The sequence below is a fragment of the Talpa europaea genome (genome assembly GCF_964194135.1).
Source record: "Talpa europaea genome assembly, chromosome: 13".
Classification (NCBI taxonomy): Eukaryota; Metazoa; Chordata; class Mammalia; order Eulipotyphla; family Talpidae; genus Talpa; species Talpa europaea.
In genome coordinates, this window is record NC_140080.1 from 81,521,803 (window position 1) to 81,545,239 (window position 23,437).

The 23,437-nt window shown below is 38.6% G+C and overlaps 1 protein-coding gene across 13 annotated transcripts in view; it reads right to left on the reverse strand.

Moving 5' to 3' along the window:
- DYM (dymeclin) overlaps positions 1-23,437 on the reverse strand; it is a gene marked incomplete at both ends in the record, with an annotated part of 301,077 nt that overhangs the window by 240,868 nt on the left and 36,772 nt on the right. For 10 of the 13 annotated variants that reach the window (XM_084252047.1, XM_084252056.1, XM_084252052.1 and 7 more), the window contains one exon: positions 11,971-12,043. The exons of the other annotated variants lie outside the window; for them this stretch is intronic. In XM_084252047.1, coding sequence (XP_084108173.1) covers positions 11,971-12,043 — 73 coding nt within the window. The remainder of the gene's footprint in view (positions 1-11,970; positions 12,044-23,437) is intronic. 13 annotated transcript variants of the gene reach the window in all.

Below are 23,437 nucleotides of genomic sequence, written 5' to 3' on the forward strand. Positions count from 1 at the left end.
AGCCAGAGCAGGGAGCAGAGCAGGCAGAAGGACCTAAGTACACTGCTGAGGGGAGCAGCGGGCGGCAGGAGAGGTCTGCGCGCCATGTGGGACCCTCCTCTGGTGGCCAGGGAGCAGCCAGGGATCGAACCGGTGCTGCAGAGGCTGCGGGCAGCTTTGCAACCCAGCGCTCAACCGCTGCGCCACCGGGGAGGCCCTGAAGTTTTTTTAAAAGTACTGTAGAAAACAAGTATTGGAGAACAATTTTAATGAAATCTCCACATTTATTGCTTTAAATATTAATAACATGGAATACAATTCTTATGCTTGTTTTCTCTTGAATGAAAGGCAAACCTGGTCTTTCATGTCATATTATGACTTATTAATGATAATTTAGATGCTCAAAACCTACAGATTTTGCTTCATAATAATCATTTATTCCGACAGCCTAAGCCTATCCCGGAAACCACAGTATTAGTCAGCTGGCCCAGGCTTTTCAGTTGGGTCAAGTCTTAAAGCCAAATCTTGCAGAACAAATATATACCATGCCACAAGGTAGAGCCTATCTGGGAATTGACAACCTCCAGTAAGTCTGCTAGCGTGTTCAGTCATTGCGTCAGTTACAAAGAACCAACTGCAATCATTTCAATTTAACATCTAACTCCATGTTCCAGATGCAGAAGGAAATTATTTTAGTTCATTTAAACTTAAAAACTATGTCTATTTATAAATACTAGGTCTAACTACCTTGAGGAAAGAGTGTATATTTAGAACAGAGAATTACTCTCCTTCAAAATTTATTGAGCCAAACAAAATCAGCAGTGGGAGAACAGGAAAAGTGTTAATCCTTGAATCATCACAGATTTTGCAACGCTCTAAGAATGTAGAGTGGAAGAATTGATGCTGGGAAATAGGGAAAGCCTATAGCACATAAGAAAATTGACTCGCCACAACATTAAGCTGGAACTAAAGGATCCCTCCTGTGTGCTTTCATAGTTCCATATAAAAAAACTTCTATTTATCACATTGTATCACAGTTCATATCAGTCAACAAATATTCATAAAGAATGTATTCAATGTCAGTATTAAAACAATCATTTTTAATAAACTGAAGGTGATGCATTTATTTTTAAAATTACTGAGTGCCTACTATGTAAAAAACAATGTAACACAACAAGTCTGCAAAAGAGTGAGTAGAAGAGTCTGGCACATACGATGCAATTACAATGAAATCAGGCCAATAACATGAAAGAATATGAACTATTTTTATTCGGGACACAAATATAACAACAACAAACTCTGTGAAGAGCAAGGGGGAAAGATTTCACAAAGAAGGTGCTATCTGAGCAGAAAATGAAGAAGAGGAGGATGGACATTAAAGCAAAAGGAAAAAAATCATAAAAAGATACATAGCTACAAAAAGGTCTGATAATTTTAAAGAAAAAAAGGAAAGAAAATTCAATTATTGCTCAAACATCAATTATACAGGGGGTGGGGGGAAAAGAAGGGACACAGGGACTGGTGTTGGAAGATGAGAACTGAATGAAAAGGGAAAGAATAGCTACAAGAATAAGTATAAAATATTCACAAATTAGCTAAGAATTCGAAGGAAATCTAGGATGAAAATGTTAAAACTCTAAAAAAAGGACATACAAATGATCTGAATGGAATGATTTAATAGTATAAACATGATAATTCTACCTAAATTGATCTTAAAAGTCAACGCAGTCACACAAAATTCTCATTCAACTTTTTTCAGCAGCTTCATAAATTGAAGCTGCTGAATAATAATAAAATAATATAAAATAAAAATAAAAATATAAAATATAAAATAAAATAATAATAAAATATTATTAAAGAAAAAAACATATAGTGGGGCCCTCCTGGTGGTGCAAGGGGTTAAGTCTCAGCACTATCAAGCTACTGGCAGCCACAGAAATATGAGTTTGATCTCCAACCAGGGAGCTAACCCACATGGCACAGCAGACCTCTCCTGTCTCAACTGCTGCTCCTCAGCAGTGTATTTCAGTCCATCTGCCTGTTCTCTCCCCACTCTGTCTCTGGTGAATCTTCTCACACACCTCTGGTCTACCCCCTGGTTCTTGTATGCGTAAATAAATGAAAAATCAATCTTTACACAGCGCTGTGCTCAACCCTCTGCACCACCGGGAAGGCCCGAAAAATCAATCTTTTTTTTTTTTAATTTTTTTTTCTTTTTTCTTTTTTAATAGAGGCATGTTTTTATTTATTTGTTTGTTTGTTTATACATGCACTGGGCACAGTCAGAAGCGCGGGAGGGTGAGAGAAATCACCAGAGCCAGAGCAGGGAGCAGAGCAGGCAGAAGGACTGAAGTACACTGCTGAGGGGAGCAGCGGGCGGCAGGAGAGGTCTACGCGCCATGTGGGACCCTCCTCCGGTGGCCGGGGAGCAGCCGGGGATCGAACCGGCGCTGCAGAGGCCGCGGGCAGCTTCGCAGCCCAGCGCTCAACCGCAGCGCCACCGGGGAGGCCCTCGAAAAATCAATCTTTAAAAAAAAAAGAAAGGATGTATTTTTTGGCATTTAAATTCAATCTCAATAATGTTGTTATTCAAAAAACAAAAATGAGAAAGCTCTCTGTGCTTATGCACTTAGAGGAACAACTGCAAAGAAAGACTGTTAACTAGAGAAAGAAGAAAGTTCAAAAAAAATTTGTATAATATCCTACCTTTAGTGTGAATACATGGGAAAAAAAGAATGTATATTCATAATTGCATGTATATGCACAAAAATTTTCAGGAAAAGATATGTAAGAAACTGAAAACAGTGATTATGGAGGCAAATGGAAGGATCTGGAAGATGGAGGACACGGGGGAGGGGGGAAGGCGGTAGAGCATGTTCATGTACACTTTCATATGCTTGGATTTTTTTAATATAAGTGTAATTCACCTGTTTGAAATTGATAAAAATCTAAGACAAGATTGGTATGTATGATAAAGTTGAACTTTTATTGGTTAAAATCTGATGACACTGAAGCAAGAGCAAACAAAAAAACCGAATCACACTGTGGTGTTTTACAGGAGTCACTGACCTAGGATCTGCTTTGAGACTATTAAACTCACTCTGTTAACTTTAACAAATATCTCCTCTGGGCCTCCCCGGTGGCGCAGCGGTTGAGCGCTGGGTTGCGAAGCTGCCCACGGCCTCTGTGGTGCCAGTTCAATCTCCGGCTGCTCCCCGGCCACCGGAGGAGGGTCCCACATGGCTGGACAGACCTCTCCTGCCGCCCGCTGCTCCCCTCAGCAGTGTACTTCGGTCCTTCTGCCTGCTCTGCTCATTCCTTACTGGCTCTGGTGAATTCTCTCACCCTCCCTCGCTTCTGACTGTACCCAGTGCTTGTATAAATAAATATACAAACAAACAAATAAATAAATAAATCTTTAAAAAAAAAAAAAACAAACAAATATCTCCTCTGGGTCTCAGGGTTTTTGGGGGTGGTTTTTTGTACATAAGTATGTGAGACAAGGTAATCTCCAATGTCATTTCTTCCTATAACTATCTATAACTCTCAAAAAAATAGTATTCAAGGTAATGGTAGATTCCAGTGAAAACACAATTTTTAATACATTAATTGGGCTATCTGAAGTGCCAAATAATTAGGGAAAAGAGCCAGACAGGCCAACACTTAAAAGAAACCAAAATTCTACCATGCTGAGTGTGGCGGTTTTTAAGAGATGAAAAACGTTTTAAGCCAACAGATCTTTCTTGTTTTAATGTCCTTGTACAATCTTCAGAAGATTTTCATTACACAATCGCCAAAACAAAGTCAACTTTAAAAAGCCCAAGTGTTGCTTTGGCTGCCATATTATCCCAAGAACTTTCCACCATCTGGTTTGGAAATGTCCTAGAACAAACTACTGTTGGAGCAAGTTATTAATTTCATGTGAGGGAAAAAAGACAGGCACCATGACCTCGCACTGCTCTGCTAGGGCAGAGCGGAACACTTGGATAAAGACAAAAGCCTTCATGAAATGGGTGTTAGTGTTGGCTAAGGACAAAGTCAACGAATACAGAGGGAAAAAACATCCTCCTCTGACTTACTACTGGATAAGAAACCTGATGGTACTGTAAATGGAACATAAGTTTAACAAAAACAACTGACAAGTTCAAAGGATTAAACCAAAGTTTAGAGACATCAATGTCATGCCAACGTGGAGATTCTAAAAGTAAAATATGAGGGAAAACTAAAAAGTGGTGATCTAGTACACTGTAGATAATGTCAATGCAGTGATGGATAGTTTTAAAAGTTAACAAAATCAGAGACACAGCACAACTCCTCATTTATAAATGTCTTAGCAGTGAAACAAAATGCCTGAAAAAATTTGCATTCTAGTTTTAAAACTGTCATTCCTTACTGTTAGCAGCTCCTTTATCTATCAACTCCATTATATATAAGAAATAAATATATCACATAAGTCAAATAACCATCCCATGTTTTCATGATTCTCAAAGAACTAATTTTACATATTAAACAATGCATCAAATATATAAAATGTAGTCACATATCTTCTTGAAAACAATCAAAATAAAGTTCAATAACAAAGGGACTTTAAAAATAAACCTAAAAATTAAAAATATGAATTGATAAGATGAATATATAATAAAAACATATAATGTATAATAAAACATAAAAATGATCATACAGGTGTACAAAGTGCAATTATGCCAACTTAAAATGTTGCATTCATAAAATGAGGAAGAACAATAAAAAAAAATAACCCAAGAATTTAAAATGGTTGCTGACACTTCATCAAAAGGTAGAAATGGCTTTTAAATATATAGAGATGTTTAGTCTCACTTGTAATGAGAAAATACCTGCAAGAACCACAATATGATTTTCATTTCTAACTTATAAAAAAAAGCGTACAATATTGACAAGGCTCTGTTAAATGTTTTTGGTAGAACTACAGTTGGCATAATACCATCAGGGGACAATTTGTTTTCAAGTACATCATATTTTTTAACCAACTTTTAAAAGGTACTCACTTAATTCTAACTCTAAAAATTTACACGACTGCTCTACCTACATATATGCACAAAGTGAATCTACTTATATCTAATAATCCAAACTATGGAATATTATTCGGTACCAAAAAGAAATGAGTTGTTAAGTCATGAACTTGGAGGAACCTTAAATACACATTATATGAAAAAAGTCTATCTGAAAAGACAACATACTGCAAGATTCCAATTACAGGACATTCTAGAAAAAGCAAAACAGTGGAGGGCCTCCCCGGTGGTGCAGTGGTTGAGCGCTGGGTTGTGAAGGTGCCCGCGGCCTCTGTGGCGCCGGTTCGATCCCCGGCTGCTCCCCGGCCACCAGAGGAGGGTCCCACATGGCGTGCAGACCTCTCCTGCCACCCGCTGCTCCCCTCAGCAGTGTACTTTGGTCCTTCTGCCTGCTCTGCTCCCCGCTCTGGCTCTGGTGAATTCTCTCACCCTCCCGCGCTTCTGACTGTACCCAGTGCATGTATAAACAAAACAAACAAACAAACGAGCAAACAAATAAATAAAAATAAAGCATGCCTCTATAAAAAAATAAATAAATAAATAAATAATTAATTAAAAAAAAAAAAAGCAAAACAGTGGAGACAGTAAAAAGATCAGAGCTAGCCAGGGATCTCAGAGGGTGGGAGGGACAAACAGGCAGAGCACAAAGGATTTTTAGAACAGTGAAACTCTTATGATACTGTAATGGTGGGTGTATGTCATATATATTATCAAAACCCATAAATGTACAACCCCATAAGTGAGCCCTAATGTCAACTATCACTTTGGGTAAATGCAAATATCACTTTGGGTGATAATGATAATATAGGTTCAAAAACTGTAACAAATGGAACACTGCAGGGAAGGGGGGATGTTGATAACAGGGGACGCTGATAGTGGGGGGATGCTATTACATGTGTGGGGATAAGGAATATATGGGAATTCTCTACAGTTTCTGTTCAGTTTTGCTAAGAGTCTAAAAACAGTACCTAAAAATAAAGTTTATTAATTTAAATATTCATTTTATTTATTTTATGCATACAAGAGCTGTGGTATAGGCCAGAGGTGCGGGGTGGAGGGGGGGGGGGAGGCAGGCAGAGGGTGAGAATTCACCAGAGACAAGAATGGGGACAGAACAGACAGATCTACTGAAATACACCGCTGAGGGGAGCAGCGGGCAAGACAGGAGAGGTCTGCTGTGCCTTATGGGTCAGTTCCCTGGCCAGAAATGGAACTCGTGCTGCAGTGGCTGCCAAAAGCTTCATAGTGCTGAGACGTAACCCCTTGCGCCACCAGGGAGACCCTAAAGCTTAATTCATTTTAAAAAAAGAAAGTGTGACATTACTTTAGAAGTATAAGGTAAGATATAAAATAAATATTTTTATATAAATCACCAGAAGAGCTAAATACTAAAAATGAGAATCTCTGGGAGAAAAAAGAAATACAAACAGATGTGACAAAGAACATTTGTACTCATTAAAAATCCTCTTTACCATTTGGGTTTTTCCCCCACACCATGTGCATACATATATTACAATTTAAAATAATTGCATCAGACCTCCCTGGTGGCACAAGGAGCTGAGTCTCAGTGCTATGAAGCTATCAGCAGCCACTGCAGCATGAGTTCCATCCCCCAACAGGGAGCTAACCCACATGGCACAGGGGACCTCTCCTGTCTTGCCCACTGCTCCCCTCAGCAGTGTATTTAAGTCAATCAGCCTGTTCTGCTCCCTACTCTGTCTGGTGAATCATCTCCCTCCCCCTCACCCCCCCACCCTGGCCTATACCCCAGCTCTTGTATTAATTCATTCATTAAATCTTTTTTAAAAATAATAAAATAAAATCATTGCATCAACATCAAAATAACCAATATTAAATATCCAAATATGGATTATATTTGAAATGAAGTGACACTATAAAAAAACTTATATAAGTGACATATTAAAAAAATTAAAAAGAAAAAAAAACTGTTTTACTGTTGGAAAAACTAACATTTTCAGTTACTAAATATTTTGCTACATATGCATTAATAAGAAAAAGAAATTAACAAAGGCACTCTGTACCAAACTTGCTTTTATAAGAGCAAAAATTCTTTGATGGCAGAGATTCAAAATTTTCAATACTGAGTTACCTAAGAATCTACAAACTGACCTTAGAAAATTTACTTTTTATACTTCAGGGACATCATATATAAAATGAAAAGGCTCTAATGAACTGGATGTCTTCAAATGTCTGTTTGATGGCCTATGATCTATTAATTCCAAATTTAAAATGACAAAACTGAGGCCTACAGTGACACCCATGCTGAGTGGTAGAGCTAGATTCAAAGCCCTTCTTTTGCATTCAGAATTGTCTTTTTCTACTACTATATAATACATGTATCCTATTGTTCTTGACAGTTTTGCATTTATGAGAAATCTGAACACCAATCATATAAAATCAACATTTTCTGTGGTACTGGACATACTGTGGTCACAAAGTAATCACTTTCTAATAATGTCTGTAAGACACCTAGTGTTTTAACATATACCAATTGTAAAGGACTTTGAGCCACTACATTTGCAATGGAATATTCCTTCGCACAGTAACAGGTAACATGAAAAGTAGTGGTGAGTGTAAAGACAGAAAATAAAACATGATAAAACTACAGAGAATGAGAGGGTGAGAGCAGTTATTTTCAAGAAGCAGACCTTTGGGCAGAAGAAACCTGAAGAAGGTCCGTATATGTACCAGCCAGATATATGAGGGAAGATAGTCAAGGCAGAAAAAGCAGAAAGGGCAAAAAGGCCCTGGAGACAGGAGTGGACTGGAATGTTCCAAATTAGTAAGGATACCAGTATAGCTGAAGCAAAATGAGAGAAGTAGATAAGGTTAGCAGGTAATATCAGACCTCTGTACCTGAGAAGTCACACTACTCAAATACATGGTTCCCAATAAAAGGCATTAAAGGCAATCAATTGTGACTATCTCATCTTAATCAATATATAACTTATTAAAAAAAAAAAAACTAGATTGGGTTTCTTAAACTATAATATTTTCAGAAAAACCTGCAAATCAGAGCCAGGCTGAGAATTAAGTAGTCCCAGTCCTCAATCAGTTCACCGGCTAACCGAGGAGAACACATAAATGGACCTCAGAGGAAGAGGCCATGTGTATGTTAGGCCTGGGGCCAACAGAAAGGCCCACTATGAGCAGACTTCACAGGGATCCGAGCAGCAGCAGCAGAGAAAAAGGGCAGGGCCTGTTCTTGACAATGGTATCATCATACAAAGGCAACAGTGATAACTTTGAAACAGTAACAACAAAACCAAATAAAAAGAGAGAAGTAGAAGGAATCCAGTTCAAGGTCTCAAAATAATTTCTATTTCACAATAAAATATCACAATCAGTCCCCAAAACATAGGTATTGGGCCCATACAACATAAATGCTTCTGTTGGTAAGACCCCAGCTAAGCTCCACCAGGAGGTGGAGTCACCTGGAGTATCACTCAACTTGCACAGTAAAGTGTAAAGAACCCACAAAATTAACAGTCTCACAAACCGTCAGCATTGTGCTTCCAGCTCTGGCCTGCCCAACCGTGTTCTTTCTATTATCAGTGTCTTGAGGAAAATACCTTTGTCTACTGTAATGCTTTTCCATTCGCTTCCTTGAAATTACACAGAAGATACAGGAATTAAAGACAAGGTTTCACTTTTGGAAGACTTATTTCAGTAATAGTGGAATCAACCCCATATACACTGAAAAAGGTCAATTCATGAGCCCATGATAACTAAATCTTTATTTTAAATATATAAATGCTGAAGGAATGGAGTTGAGGAACGATTTCTGGAAGATGTACAATTTTAATCTGACTTGGAAGATTAGTATCTCAATAGATTATCAAGAAATTTGATCTGAGAAGTCTTCTTTTGATCTTCACTACAAATGAACCCCGACAAGTTCTGGGATTTTACCTAAAACAACTGCAGTTTATCCTACTGATAATAAAGCATATTTAAAACTTAAGTTTATAGATTTCTAAATATCTACATTATTGGTAATCACTTGCTTTCAATATCGATACAATGATTTCACAGCCTTGTAAGAAATGTTCGAGCTAGTTTTGAACTGCCCTCCGTGGCTATTAAAATTAGATTCCTTTTGCTGTTCACCTGCAAATGCAGCACTGGCATGCCAGTTTTAAAAGTGAAAGGTTTACAGTAAGACTGATGATGGACAGGAGTGAGAACATTGCCAGTTTTCATATATTAATATTCCGCCTTCAATTACAAGCTATCTTTCATCCTGCACTGTTATAGTAGATAAAACACTGGAAGAGTAGTTTGGTTTCACATAGAAACCGTTACCAAGACAAAACTTCTTGTAGGATGGAGTTCCAAAAACATTAAATCATAAGAAATTGTTTCAGCAGCTGGTTAAGGCTGAGTATACATAAGACATCTGGTTGTCTGTGCATTTTCAGTTCATTTAAAAAGTATAAACACATTAAAACACTGAAATGTTTGATATATTACAGCACTGTCTGCTTGCTTCTCCAGAGTGTTTGAGTAGCTGGCCTATGCATTGTGTTCAGGGTTTATTTACTATCTAAAGGGATTTACTATTTCCATTCCCCATCACCAAGACATTTAGATATATACTAAATTTGTGATATTTGCTTATGATATAAATGTAATAGAGGTGGTACTATTTTTAAAATTAAATCAGCAACACATGAAGCATCCTACATACAAATCATGACAAGTAAACAGCAGACATTATATGTGCTTCTCTTCCCACGGTTGGCCGATAAGTGTTAGAAACCTAACTACAGTAGCTTAACCAAATTAAGTGTTCGATATTTTTCATGGAAGAAGAAAATGAAAAATGTATGACCTAAGACTGATCTAACAGTTCTAAAACAACCTTAGTCTCACGCTCCTGGGCCACAGTTCTTTGCATGTGGCACCTGTCATCAAATTTTAAGATCCCCCAAGCATTGCCTCCGTATTCCAGGAAGAAAAAGGCAAAGAGAAAAAATCGGAAGGTACATGCTCTGCACACTCATGACTTCTTACATACGCTGGGCCCAAAATATGTCATGGGGGCACATTTACTTCCCAGGTGCCTGAAAACTAAGCTGGGCACACACTGCCACCCCCAAAAATCTTGGAGATCTGTTATAAAGAAAGACAAGAAAGGAAATCAGGCATGCAAATAGCTGACTGTCACAGAGTCAACTTTCATGGGAAATTCTTCTCCTGCCCCCTTCACTAACAAGTGATTCCTGCGTAGTCTCAGGCCCACCTTCAAGGTGCACGTCATTAGACCAAATCACAACGAGGTTTGGTGTTCTCATTTCTCAATCTGCATTACAACTCTATTGTGTACTTAGGCTTACGTGCACAACAGAGGTCAGGGGCCCGTTTTCACACAAATACATGGTTCTTCCTTTTGGGGCCACAGGAAAGAAGCATATTTCCAATGATGTCCCCATTTAGACTGAGATTCTATGACAATAAATTTTAAAATCCACTTCTTTATTTCAAAAATAATTCCTTTACAATATGCATTCTCAACAAGGCTGATATCACCCCCAAAGGAGTTAAAAACTGGTTCTTGGGGGTGAAACACGCACAGGTGTTAGCCCGCCACAGTGCCACAGTGCACAGATGCTAAGTGTATCTGGGATATTCAAATTTCAATAGTAGGGAGAAGCAATTAAGAAAAAATGTCTATAAAAGCTCCACAGAGAGAGAGTTTAAAAAAGAATGTTGAGAATAACTGCTTTAAAGTAACAAACGCTTTGAATCATGTAGGACTTGCACATGCTGTAGTTAGAACACCAGTTATAGTCATGTAAACACACAGAGGTCTACAGGTGAAGGAAGAAAGGGAGACTGACAGTTAATGACTTTAGTACAGAAGCTCAATGATATCAAAGCAGAATTTTCTGCGAATCTTTTAGCTCATGGTGCCACTACGACCAATGCAACTCAAAAGGCCTTGTCCACATTCCACACAGCAGCAAACAGGGCTGTCAAAAACAGAAAGACAGGCCTCATGGACTACGGTTTCCTGAAAGAACTCTACCCAAAAGTTTTGCCAGCCACCGCAACACGAGTTCAATCCCCGGCTGGCCAGGGAGCAATCCATGGTGAGCAGACCGCGCCTGCCATGCCTGATGCTCCCCTCAGTGGTGTATTTCAATGGATCTGCCTGTTCTGCTCCCCATTCTCTCTGGTGAATCCTCTCACCTCCGCCCACCTCTGGCTTACACCCCAGAACTTGTATGCATAAATAAATAAATCTTTAAAAAAAAAGTTTTGCTGGAGAATTTTCCCCAAATGACCACACACACACCTAGCTTCAAGACTAGAAATGGAAATATGACCTCTCTCAGGACAGAAATAAAATCAAAAAATTAAGAAGGGACAGAAAAATGAATAACTATAAGAAAGCGAAAATCAAAATCAACAAAAAACTATGAACCAGAGACACTTTTTGGGGGGTGAGGGGCGGGAGGGGAGGGATTGGGGTCAGAATGGGGGGGGTTGCAATTGTATGGGGAATATAAAAATAAAATTTATTATTTTAAAAAAAAATTAAGAAGGGAATAACAAATAATAGGTGGACAATGAGCTGTGTCTGTCAAATAAGGATTAGATTGAAATTGCTTCTCTCATAAATCTTTGTTTATAGGAATCTATGATACCGTATTACAGAGATTACTCTAATTCAGTGCCACCATGTGCTTAAACTGCATGAAAGTTTATTTTCCCCTCAGCAATATAAAATTTGTGTTTTGATGATAGATAATCTGAGTATGAATATTAGGTAAGAGAGATACAATTAGTCCATCAACACACAAGCCTTCATGGGTATATACAAAAGTACTATACCAGGCCCCACAAACTCTTCTTCATGATCAACCACCATCTACAATATACAAGGAAAATAAATCCTGACTTAGCCAGAACTTACAAGAGCGGCGTGTCAGTAATTAACTGCATCAAACAGCAGAGCAATTCTTCCAAAAGATCTTCTGAGTCAGAACCTGTAACAGTTCAGAACAAAAAGAGTCTGTTAATGAAGTATTAAGTTCAGTTTTCATTCCCAAGGATAAGGTTAGTATTACATAAGCTCACATTCTAATGTTGACCGTGAAAAAAACATAAATCATGAACCAAGTTAGCATCTATGATGATCTTCACCTAGTAAAGGAATTTAGAACAGCGGCTACTAATTACATAGATTTTAAAACTTGAAGATACCTTGTGCACAGTAACTTTCAAGTGTTTATACTGAATGATGTTTCTTCAAATGAAATCATAAAATCAAACATATAACATAAATTAAAAACCAAGCTATTTTAGGTCTTTGGTTTAATCAGGAGTGCTCCTCCCCCAATAAATATTTGACCTTACTCTTGATTTTGTGATGGGCCTGAAAGCACCTTCTCTGAAGTGTGGGGTGCCAAAGATCATGGAAAAACTGAAATCCACTATGAGGCTCACTGCCTCTTTAAAGTGACAAAGAGAAAATGGTTTTCCTGAGTCACCAAATAAGTATCAACAGGAGGCTACAAATTACCATTCTAATGGAAATGCCCCTCAGTCCTAAACAGCCTTATGCGGCCTGCTAATTTCCAAAGTCCACCAAGGCCTATGTGACATCTGACTTTCCACACTACTGACACCTACTTGGTCATGACATTCTTTCATCCCTCAGTTCCAATGACCCCTTATTTCTACCCTACTTCTTTATCTATTCCACCCCAGAAACCACTTCCTCAGAATACCGTTCAACTACTGGTGTGTTCCTCAAAGTTCTATCAGTGCTTTTCTTCTATTTTCTTCTCACTCCCCTACAGTCCCCATCATCATCACTCAGTATGCTGGTGCTTCTGAAACCCCCAGTTTTCCTCTTGGCCTCTCCACTGAACTCTCATCTTTACATCCAATTGCCTGCTGGCCCTTTCCATCTAGGTGCATAAACAGTACCTCAAACCCAACTCAACCTGTTTAAAAAAAAAATTCATGTATTTTTACTTTATTCTCTTTTTTGATGATTGCATCAGAAACCCAAACCCTAAATCCAAACACTCTCTTACTCACCCAAATCTCTAGGTCCTCTCAGTCACACAGTTCACCTCTCTGATAAACTCCTCTTTTCTTCCCTTTCTCCGTCATGCCTTCATTCATTATTTCATCATCTCAGTTCCATTAAACAAGTTCATTAAATGAAAATTCACTCTTGAATTTCTTTAAACCTTCCTAACTAGTGTTCCTACCTGTAATTTTACTTCTCTCCAATCCAGACTCCAGATTACTATCAGAGGGCACTAATGAAATTCCACCCTCTCTTTCTTCTGGCTTAGATTTCTTCAATTGTATCAGGGGGGAAAAATACCTCCAAGTTCCAGTATGCTGCACCCTTCTTCAATAGATAGGGCCTTTCTTTCTACCTTTACCTCCCCGCACTACTTCCTCCACAATTTCATTCCAACAATACCACGCTACCTGCTACACTCCATTTTAGCCTCCTCAATAACATTCTCTTCCTGAAAGGCCCTCCAAGAATAAAAGCCAGAATTCTTAAAGCCAATTTTTAAGCATCTGAATCTGCCTCAATTTTCCTTTCCTCCACAAAAACCAACTCTCTTGCCTCATTCTGAATTACAACGACCATCTAAAACAGCATCCACATCTTGTGCATACATCTTTCATTACATTTGTTGGTTATTATTATACCATTATTTCTGTGTACATACAGGCAGATTCTGTACTTCTTAAGAGTGATGACTGACAAGTGGTTGGCACATAATGTATAATTAATACCTGTCTGCCGACTGAACCCAGACATCTATAAACCTAGTGGCTATTAGAAGCATTTGAAGTCTCAAAACAAAGTTTAGCAATTCTTTTTCCTATACCACAATATCACCTGGTATTCACGAACTATGAAGAAATTCCTTCCTGCTTTGCCATAAATAGAACTGGCACAACAGTCCTCTCAGAGGAGAGTACAAAGCTTGAAAAAATACTAAATCACACTGAACATACTAATCAATGCTTAAAAGGATACACAGCAAGAATCAAGTTCAATAACCACATTAAACCTTGCTCCAGAAACAGTAAACTTGGCTCAACTAGTGAAGAAAATAAAACAAGAAAGTAACATTTGTCTCTGAAGCTGTAAGGGAGTAGATTTAACTGAAATCCTTCTTAGTGCCTAAACTGTCCAAAATAAGCCAAATGCCTAAACTATTTAAAATAAGCCAACTATTTCAACAAGTTAATTTCTTGGCACAAAAATATACTCAATACATGTTTGCTGACTGTTACTCCTTGGCTCATCCTATAGAATTAGTGACCCCGGATCCAAATAAGAACATTTAAAATTCACTGATTCCCTCGTGAGCATTTGAGACCAAATGAGTTGGCCAGTTTAATAACATACCCCTGGTTCAGTCAACAGCCTGAAGCATTTTTATATTACAGAAGGTGAGGCAACAAGTGCTCAAGACCCACAGATTACTTTTTTCTTCCAGGGGTAAGCACATCTAATTTTCATATCTTCAAATGGTAACAAATATCCTCTATCCATGTGCCTCCCAAATCATTCATGACCTCAGCAAAGATTACAGCAGGATCAATTAAGAGGTATATAGACAATTTTTTAAATCAATTTTATATATATGACTATGATAATAAATACATTTCCTTTTTCTAATTTTATTTTTATATTCCCCATACAATTGGAACCCCCTTATATTGACCTCAATCCCTCCTTTCCCTGCCCCCCGCCCATAGTGTGTCCCTGGTTCATAGTTGTTAGTTGATTTTGATTTTTTCTTTCTTATAGTTATTCTTTTTCCTGGTCCCTTATTTAGGTTTTCTAGATTCCTGCTATGAATGAGACCATCCAGTATTTTTCTTATTCTTTCTGGCTTACTTCGCTGAGCATGATCCCTTCCAGTTGCTGCAAATTGCATGTGTTTATCTTTTTTGAATGCTGAGTAATATTCCATGGTGTATATGAACCACATCTTCTTGACCCAGTCATCTATTTTTGGGCATTTGGGTTGTTTCCAAAGCTTAGCTATTGTAAATAGTGCTGCTATAAACATAGGGGTGCAGGTGCTCTTTGGAATTGCTGGATCATGTGGAAGCTCTATCTTTAGTGGAATTGCTGGATCATATGGAAGCTCTATCTTTAGTAGGTTGAGGAATCTCCACTCTCCACTCTCCACACAGCTTTCCATAGTGGTTGGACCAGTTTGCACTCCCACCAGCAGTATTAGGAGAGTTCCTTTTTCTCCACATCCTCGCCAACATTTGTTGTTGCTAGTTTTTTTAATATGTGCCATTCTCACTGGTGTGAGATGATATCTCATTGTAGTTTTGATTTGCATTTCCCTGATTCCAAATGATGTTGAACATTTTTTCATATGCCTGTTGGCCATTTGTATTTCCTCTTTGGAGAAGTTTCTTTTTAGCTCTTCTGCCCATTTTTTGACTGGATTATTATGTTTGTTTTTGATGAGTCTCATCAACTCTTTGTAGATTTTTGTGATCAGTCCTTCATCGTTAGTGTTGTGCCCAAAACTTTTCTCCCAGTCGGTGGGGTTTCTCTTTGTTTTGGTTATTGTCTCTTTTGCTGTGCAGAAGCTCTTTAATTTGATGTAGTCCTAGCTGTTTATCTTTGCCTTCACTATCACTGCTTTGGGTGATGTGTCTGTAAAGATGTCTTTGAGGTGCATGTCATGTAGTGTTTCACCTATATTTCCTTCTATATATTTTATGGTTTCAGGTCTTATGTCTAGTTCTTTAATCCAGACAATAAATACATTTCATACAAGTTCACTGAAACAGGTCAAGGGCGAAACTTTAAGTAAACAAAAAATAAACAACTTCCAGTTGAAATCTCTGACAATTTCCATTTGCTAAAAACAAATAAATCTGTCAAAATATCCTTGCTTCTGGATTGGTCTAGAAACAAATAACTGCATATCAAGAAAAGTGAAGTCTGACTGCTTGCCAGGTAATATTAAGCAAGTCACTCATATTGCATTCTTTTCCAAGGGCATTTATATCACTTAGCTTTAATATGAGGCCAAAAATCTTCCCTAGTGCTAAAAAAAGCAAATATATATATAAACCCACCTGCCAAAAATTAGTAATACACTCATGCATTTCTCACAGGAAAGAGAATCTTAAAAGTCCTTGAAATCTGCAGGTCAACGACAAAGTAAATTGAGCTTCTTTGAGCAAAAACTTTGCAGAGCTTCAATATATTTATTATGCTATGAAGTTTTACAACCCAGAGTTTTTAATCTTTTAAAGAGTTTTAAATTGCCTCTATAGCTCCATTCAAATATTTTAAGATTTTAAATCTCTGCTCTGTGAAGTAATGCTAATAGCTAACATTTGCTGAGAACTCTGTAATTTAAGAGGCAACACACTGAGCATTTCCTTCTCTTTAGCTTGCATTAGTTCTGACAATAACTCTTAAGCAATACATGCAATTATCACCATCATTTACTAGGTGAAGAATCAAGGCTCAGAGCAGTTAGTTACTTCTAGTAAGTGACAGAATCCAGATATGAACACAACCCCAGATTATTTTAAAGCCCTATTTCCATACAAAGTTGGAAAAATTTCAAACAACCCATGTTCCACTGAAGACCCTAACTAAACACAAACCTCTGGTAGTACTATTAGCCATGTTAGAGAAGAGATCAAAAATACCATTTATTAAATGAAACACCATTGTATAATACTATATATTTATTGATACATACTTGAAGCACTTGAAGTAATATACAATCTACAAACAATCTCAAATGAACTAATAAACACCATTATTATGAGTATTACACAAAATAAAGTCACTGAAATCCACCCCAACCTTGCTTTCCTCCTACTTTAAAACCTTAACCCCACATCTCTGATCCCTATGAGCAGCACCAGAGAAAGGCACAAAGAAAGAAAAAGAAAGACAAGATGTGTGGTCCCTTACAGCTCTAGTAATCTATACCTGAAACTAAGCTGCAGCCCCAGTTAGTTCCTTCTATTTAGGCACCGATTCAGTTCCGCGTGATACAATGCCATTCTCTCATTTTGGTCTAAGGGAGAGTGAGAGATAAATAAAATACTGTCATCATCAAATGCCTTCCATCAGAGTAGGAGGGAAGGGGAAGTGAGAGAGGAAAGAAGGGTGGGAGGGAAGCACTAGAGGAAAGGGAGAACATACTAATGATGAAAAATAAAGAAAAAGCACCAAAAAGAAACACATAGGTCATTTAAATAAGGTTACATATAGTTCCTAAAAGACACAAGAGATAACCGTCATTATTTTCTTTGCATTGAGTTTCCAGTCACTCAATGCTATTCAATGCCACACTGCAAAATCCAAGTATTGAACATGTAAGAATTAAAATATTCCAAAAACAGATTAACATATGCCTGAAAAGCTCAGAGCAATCCCACTCTGTCTCTGGTGAATCCTCTCACCCACCCTGTACCTCTGGCCCACACCCCTGTTCTTATATGCATACATAAATAAAAACAAATCTTTTAAAAAGAAAAAAAAAAGCTCAGAGCAAAAAACTGACTTAAAATGAAAGACATCAAGTTGGATTATATTCATTATACATTTATATTCAAAAAACCATGGTGGAGTCTATGCTATTGTTGATTTTCATTGTGAAGCTCACACTGGAATTATGCTAAAATAATAAGAATCATATATATCATATATACAATCATATATATGCTTCTAACCAGCAGAATCAAATATGCCCCTATAAATTAATCATAAATTAAGGAAAATCAAATGGGCTCACTCTACTCTAAAAATAAAATTGATCTACATTTTAATGCATTACAATATTTATAAGCCTATGTCCCACACCATTCCAATAAAATCTGCAATAATTCTGGCTGTCTACTATAATTGCGGTCCAACGGAAATGTTTCTAATTATCCTCAAGGAAAATACAGTCTAGCAGGTTTCATTATAAAATGTGCCTATTAGTAAAATTTAATTTATTTTGCTCCACTGGTAACATAAAAAGTGAGAGAGACAAATATCACCCAAAAAAATAACGTATCATATCACCCAAGTCACCAAAGGACAGTTCAGGAGCCCCTGGAAGCACTTTTATTTTTCTGCAAAGACAGAAAAATAACAAGCCTCACTTGTTAAATATTTTAAAGAAATAAACCCATGCTTTCTTTTTTCTGAGTCACATTTTTCAGTGATTGATTTTTTTTTTTTTTGGCAAGAGTTATCTATAACTAATGAAATTAAACAGCTAAGTTTTATACTAAGACAAAACGAAAGAGAAGTCACTCATGCACCCACTACCTGAATGAAGTTAACCTCTTGAGCTATCCACCTGCCCTAGCCCTCATTACTACTCCAGCAAAGGGAAGAGCAGTGAAACAAGCTGCAGTAGAGTCCAAGCACCTCAAAGCTAGTTTCAAAGGAGGGAGATTAACTCCACTGCATTCAGGAAAACAAATACACCATGGATTCTGAAGGTATTTCCAGATAGCCTCCAAAAGGTCGTGAGATGGGGGAATGTAAAGGAAATTGGTTGTATTAGAGGTATTTGTTAAAGGTTTTCTTTCTGTCATTTCCAATCTCATATAATTTTTTTTCCCTCTTTCTTTTGATCTCTCACAAATTAGACATTTTTTCATTTGGGATCTTTGGCCCTCCATTTACCTGCAAGAAGGAGGCAAACACTGAGGGGCGCTCTGCATGCACACATACAGCCTGCCAAACAGTGGTCCCCCTTGGAGAAACCCAAGTTGTTTCATTAGGGGACACCTAAAGGTGAGGATCTCTAAGTCTTTTCCTTGTTTTTGGTTCATTTTCTCCAGAAGAATATCTAATAATCTAGTGGGAAAGTGAATGGAACTGGTAAAAACCCAGTGCCAACATTCTAGAAGCCAAGTCAAGATGTCTGGCTCTTCCATTTATAGCATTTTCTCTTAGCCAACCACCTCCACTGTGCCTGAGAACTGACGCAGGGAGGCCCTGGGGGTTCAGTCTCTACTGAGAACAGATTCTAGTATTAAACTGGGGTTGGGAGGGGTCTCATGACTGCATGGCAAGAGAAAGATCTGGGCTTCTATTCTCCTGGTTGTCTGCCTTCAGAGACACCTGGCATTTCCAATTCCTAAGCTTTTCCAGGGTTTCCGCAACAAGTGTTGACTTTTTCCAGAATTCTCCATCCCTGAAGACATTTAGCTTTCAGCTTTCACTGATTGTTTAGGTTTATCATTACTCAAGTTTTTAACTTAGAAAATGTGATTAACATTTTGTCACGCTTTCTTTTTAACCCAATAAATTCATGGCTTTTAAATGTCCCTTTACTGATATTTTATTGGGGTTTCAAAAGAAAGCAAAGATAAATATGTATGTTCCCTAGTGAACAGGGGTTAAGTCTCAGCACTATCAAGCTATCACAAGACACTGTGGCCTGAATTCGATCCCCAGCCTGGGAGCTAACCCCACATAGCACAACAAACCTTTCCTGTCTCACCCACTGCTCCCCTCAGCCATGTATTTCAGTAGATCCACCTGTTCTGCTTCCCACTCTGTCTCTAGTGAATCCTCTCACCCCCACCTGCACCTCTGGCCAAGACCCCAGTTCTTATATGCGTAAATAAATAAAAATATACATATACATATATATATATATATATATATGTTCAATCCAACTATGCATGAGAGCAAGTCCTAGAAAACAACTATTTTTCTTAAAGAACTTATATTGAACTATTTTATGCCAAGGAAATGTAGTTAATGCAAGTCTTTTATCTGGACTTGACAAGCCACTAGTTACTTTTTTACTCTCCACAGATCCAAGCTAACTGGTTTCCACACTTCTCAGGCCCACACACCTTGCTTTCCCCAGCGTTCAGAAGATGCCCAGCTCCCTCCCTCCCCTTGGTGCCAGCACAGCCTCCTGCTCAGGGACACACACTGATTCCTGCTTGCAAAACAAGCCTATATTCCCTCCAGTGCTCTTGATCCACTACTGCTCCCTACTTCCCTGGACCTTCCTTTCAGTATTTTCCCCCTTTTTGCTTTTATCTTCAGCCTCTTCATCTCCAAAGATTTCTTCCCTCATTTCTTTATATTATTTTTAAATGTATTTATTTATTTTTAAATAAATAGTATTTATTTAAACAAAACAACTAGTATTTGGCTAAAATATATTTTTTGGTGCATTGATGGGTATCCAAAAAGTAAAGAAAATCTCCAAGGACCCCAGCGCCATAACCAAAAACCACAAGCAAGCAAACTTTGGCTTAAATTCAGAGCAAAACACTGAAGCAAACTCTAAAGGCAGGGTGACCATGAGGATGCATGCCCTTACAAAGCCTGCTACTGGGAGGCTTTGCTACCCCTGTCCAGGCCATCAAACAGGGGCAAGGAAGAGAAGCTGAGATGTCACACAAAGTCAGGAACCCTAAGATAAAAGTCACACTTCATGTGGTGAAGTGAGACTTTGTGGTGTAGTTTCTCTTCCTCCTTCCCCTTCTCTTCTATCCCTTTTGAAGCAAATTCAAATCCTTCCCTTATTTGACGCTCACAATCAACATCCTCAAATACGAAAAAGAAACAAGTCACCATAAAATTCTATAGAGACAATCAACAGATTTAGACCCCCAACTGCTGAATTTATGATACAAAATATTAAATAAATACTAGTTATAAACTTGGCAAGAATGGCTGATAAAGCCAAGAAGCAGGAAAGGAAAACTCACGTTGAAGGCAAAAGGAAAACATAAATAATTGTGTAGTACTTCAGCATTTGCCTAGGGCTGGCTTTGTCCCATTCTGACTTTCCCCTAAGGCAGGGAATAGTGGCAAGGGTTATCTTTGGACTAGGATACAAATTCACTCTTGTAGATAAACTACTACCACATTATATACCCTCTACAGGAGAAAATTCAACATGAAACCCTCACAGATTTCTGTGACAAACTGGCTGCTTACTGACGATCACATCACCCTCATAAACACAGCTTCATTGAAAATGGCAGCCATCTGATCACAAAAGTATCACAATGCATTGGAATGAACAAAAAAATCCAAGGGTGTAATAATGCAACAACTCTAAAGCAGCCCAGTTGACATTACTCAATTGTTTACAGACAGTTTTTTCTACTTCTGTAACTCATCCTTCAAACAACCTGTATATCGCCTACTCCTAAACTGTCTTTGACACACCTAATTGGGATACTCATGTACTAGCTGATAAATGGATGTTTTCAGCTACTACATAGTGAGATTCCTTTTCCCATTCATTAGTAGCTGTGCAATCATTTAGTTTTATCACACACATAAATGCTACAAAGAAATTGGTAGAAAACGTAAAAAAAAAAAAAAAGGACTTAATCAACATTTCAAGATAACAACATTAAGACTAAAATGAGGGCCTCCCCGGTGGCGCAGCGGTTGAGCGCTGGGTTGCGAAGCTGCCCGCAGCCTCTGCAGCGCCGGTTCGATCCCCGGCTGCTCCCCGGCTGCTCCCCGGCCACCGGAGGAGGGTCCCACATGGCACGCAGACCTCTCCATGACACCCGCTGCTCCCCTCAGCGGTGTACTTCAGTCCTTCTGCCTGCTCTGCTCCCCGCTCTGGCTCTGGTGAATCCTCTCACCCTCCCGCGCTTGACTGTACCCAGTGCTTGTATAAATAAATAAATAAAAATCTTAAAAAAAAAAAAAAGACTAAAATGAAAACGATTTCACATGCCAAAAACAGCAAGTCTTGAATATTAAAAAGATATTCACTGGACTTAAGACCAATGGTAGACTTGAATATAAAAGAAAAGAGCAAAACTACAAAACATGTATAAAATCCTAAATTGCTAATTCTGTATAGCTAGACTACAGCTGTCAGTCCATGCACAGGGTTACCTATCATCAGCTCTAAAACATGGCTCTTTCAGTGAGACAACCATCTTGAGATGTGGCCCATGGTTGGAAAAGTATTGTTTTTCACACTTCCTTACTTCAGGTTATCTAGAATGTAAGAAAAAACCATGTTCCTCAAGCCTGGTTATGAGTGGGGAGTGCAGTGACAAAGAGGGTATTCTGGGAGAACATTTGGCACCAAAATAAGTATAGTATTATCTCTTTTTTTTTGTTTGTTTGTTTGTTTGTTTGTTTTGTTTATACATGCACTGGGTACAGTCAGAAGCGCGGGAGGGTGAGAGAATTCACCAGAGCCAGAGCGGGGAGCAGAGCAGGCAGAAGGACCGAAATACACTGCTGAGGGGAGCAGCGGGCGGCAGGAGAGGTCTGCGCGCCATGCGGGACCCTCCTCCGTTGGCCGGGGAGCAGCCGGGGATCGAACCGGTGCCGCAGAGGCCGCAGGCAGCTTCGCAACCCAACGCTCAATCACTGCGCCACCGGGGAAGCCCTAGTATTATCTCTTAAGTGCATCAATATACTCAATGTAAGTAGTAAGAAAGAATTTTAAATGGAAACAAAAATATTGTGTCAAAAAGAATACAATATATGCCTTATTTTTAAGTAATAATGCAAAACAAAGTGTTGGTTTGCAAGTGCTGGTATGCAAGTGCTGGTATGAGGATGCTCTCACACTTTAAGAGAGAAACATTTACCCCATTCTTGATGCTAGAACTTTAAAGAAAGACTTGCAACTCACCAAACAGAAATGTTTTGGCACTGTTGGTACCATAAAAACAAAATCTACCAAAACTAATACATGTAAGACAAAATTCTCATTAAAGGTGCTGTTTATATTTTATATTCAACAAATATATTTATATATATATAACAAGTATATATTGAATAAATATAAAAAGGCTAATTTTCAAAGTAGAAAATTAAGTATCTTCTCTTAAAATTCAGAATCAATGGGGGGGCCTCCCTAATGGCGCAAGGGGTTAAGACACAGCCTATGAAGCTATCTGCAGCCACTGCAGCACGAGTTTAACCCCGGCTGGCCAGCGAGTTACCCACAAGGTGCAGCAAACCTCTCCTGACTTGCCCATTGCTCCCCTCAGCAGTGTATTTCAATCTTCCTGTTCTGTTCCCCACTCTGTCGCTGGTGAACCCCCTCATCGCCAGCACCTCTGGCCTGTACCCCAGTTCTTGTATGCATAAATAAATAAACCTTTAAGAAAAAAAATCGGGTCTCTCCTGGTGGCGCAGCGGTTGAGCTCTGAGCTGCAAAGCTGCCCGCAGCCTCTGCAGCACCGGTTCGACCCCCGGCTGCGCCAGGCCACCAGAGGAGGGTCCCACATGGCGCACAGACCTCTCCTGCCACCCGCTGCTCCCCGCAGCAGTGTATTTCGGTTCTTCTGCCTGCTCTGCTCCCCGCTCTGGCTCTGGTGAATTCTCTCACCCTCCTGCGCGTCAGACTGTACCCAGTGCTTGTATGAATAAATAAATA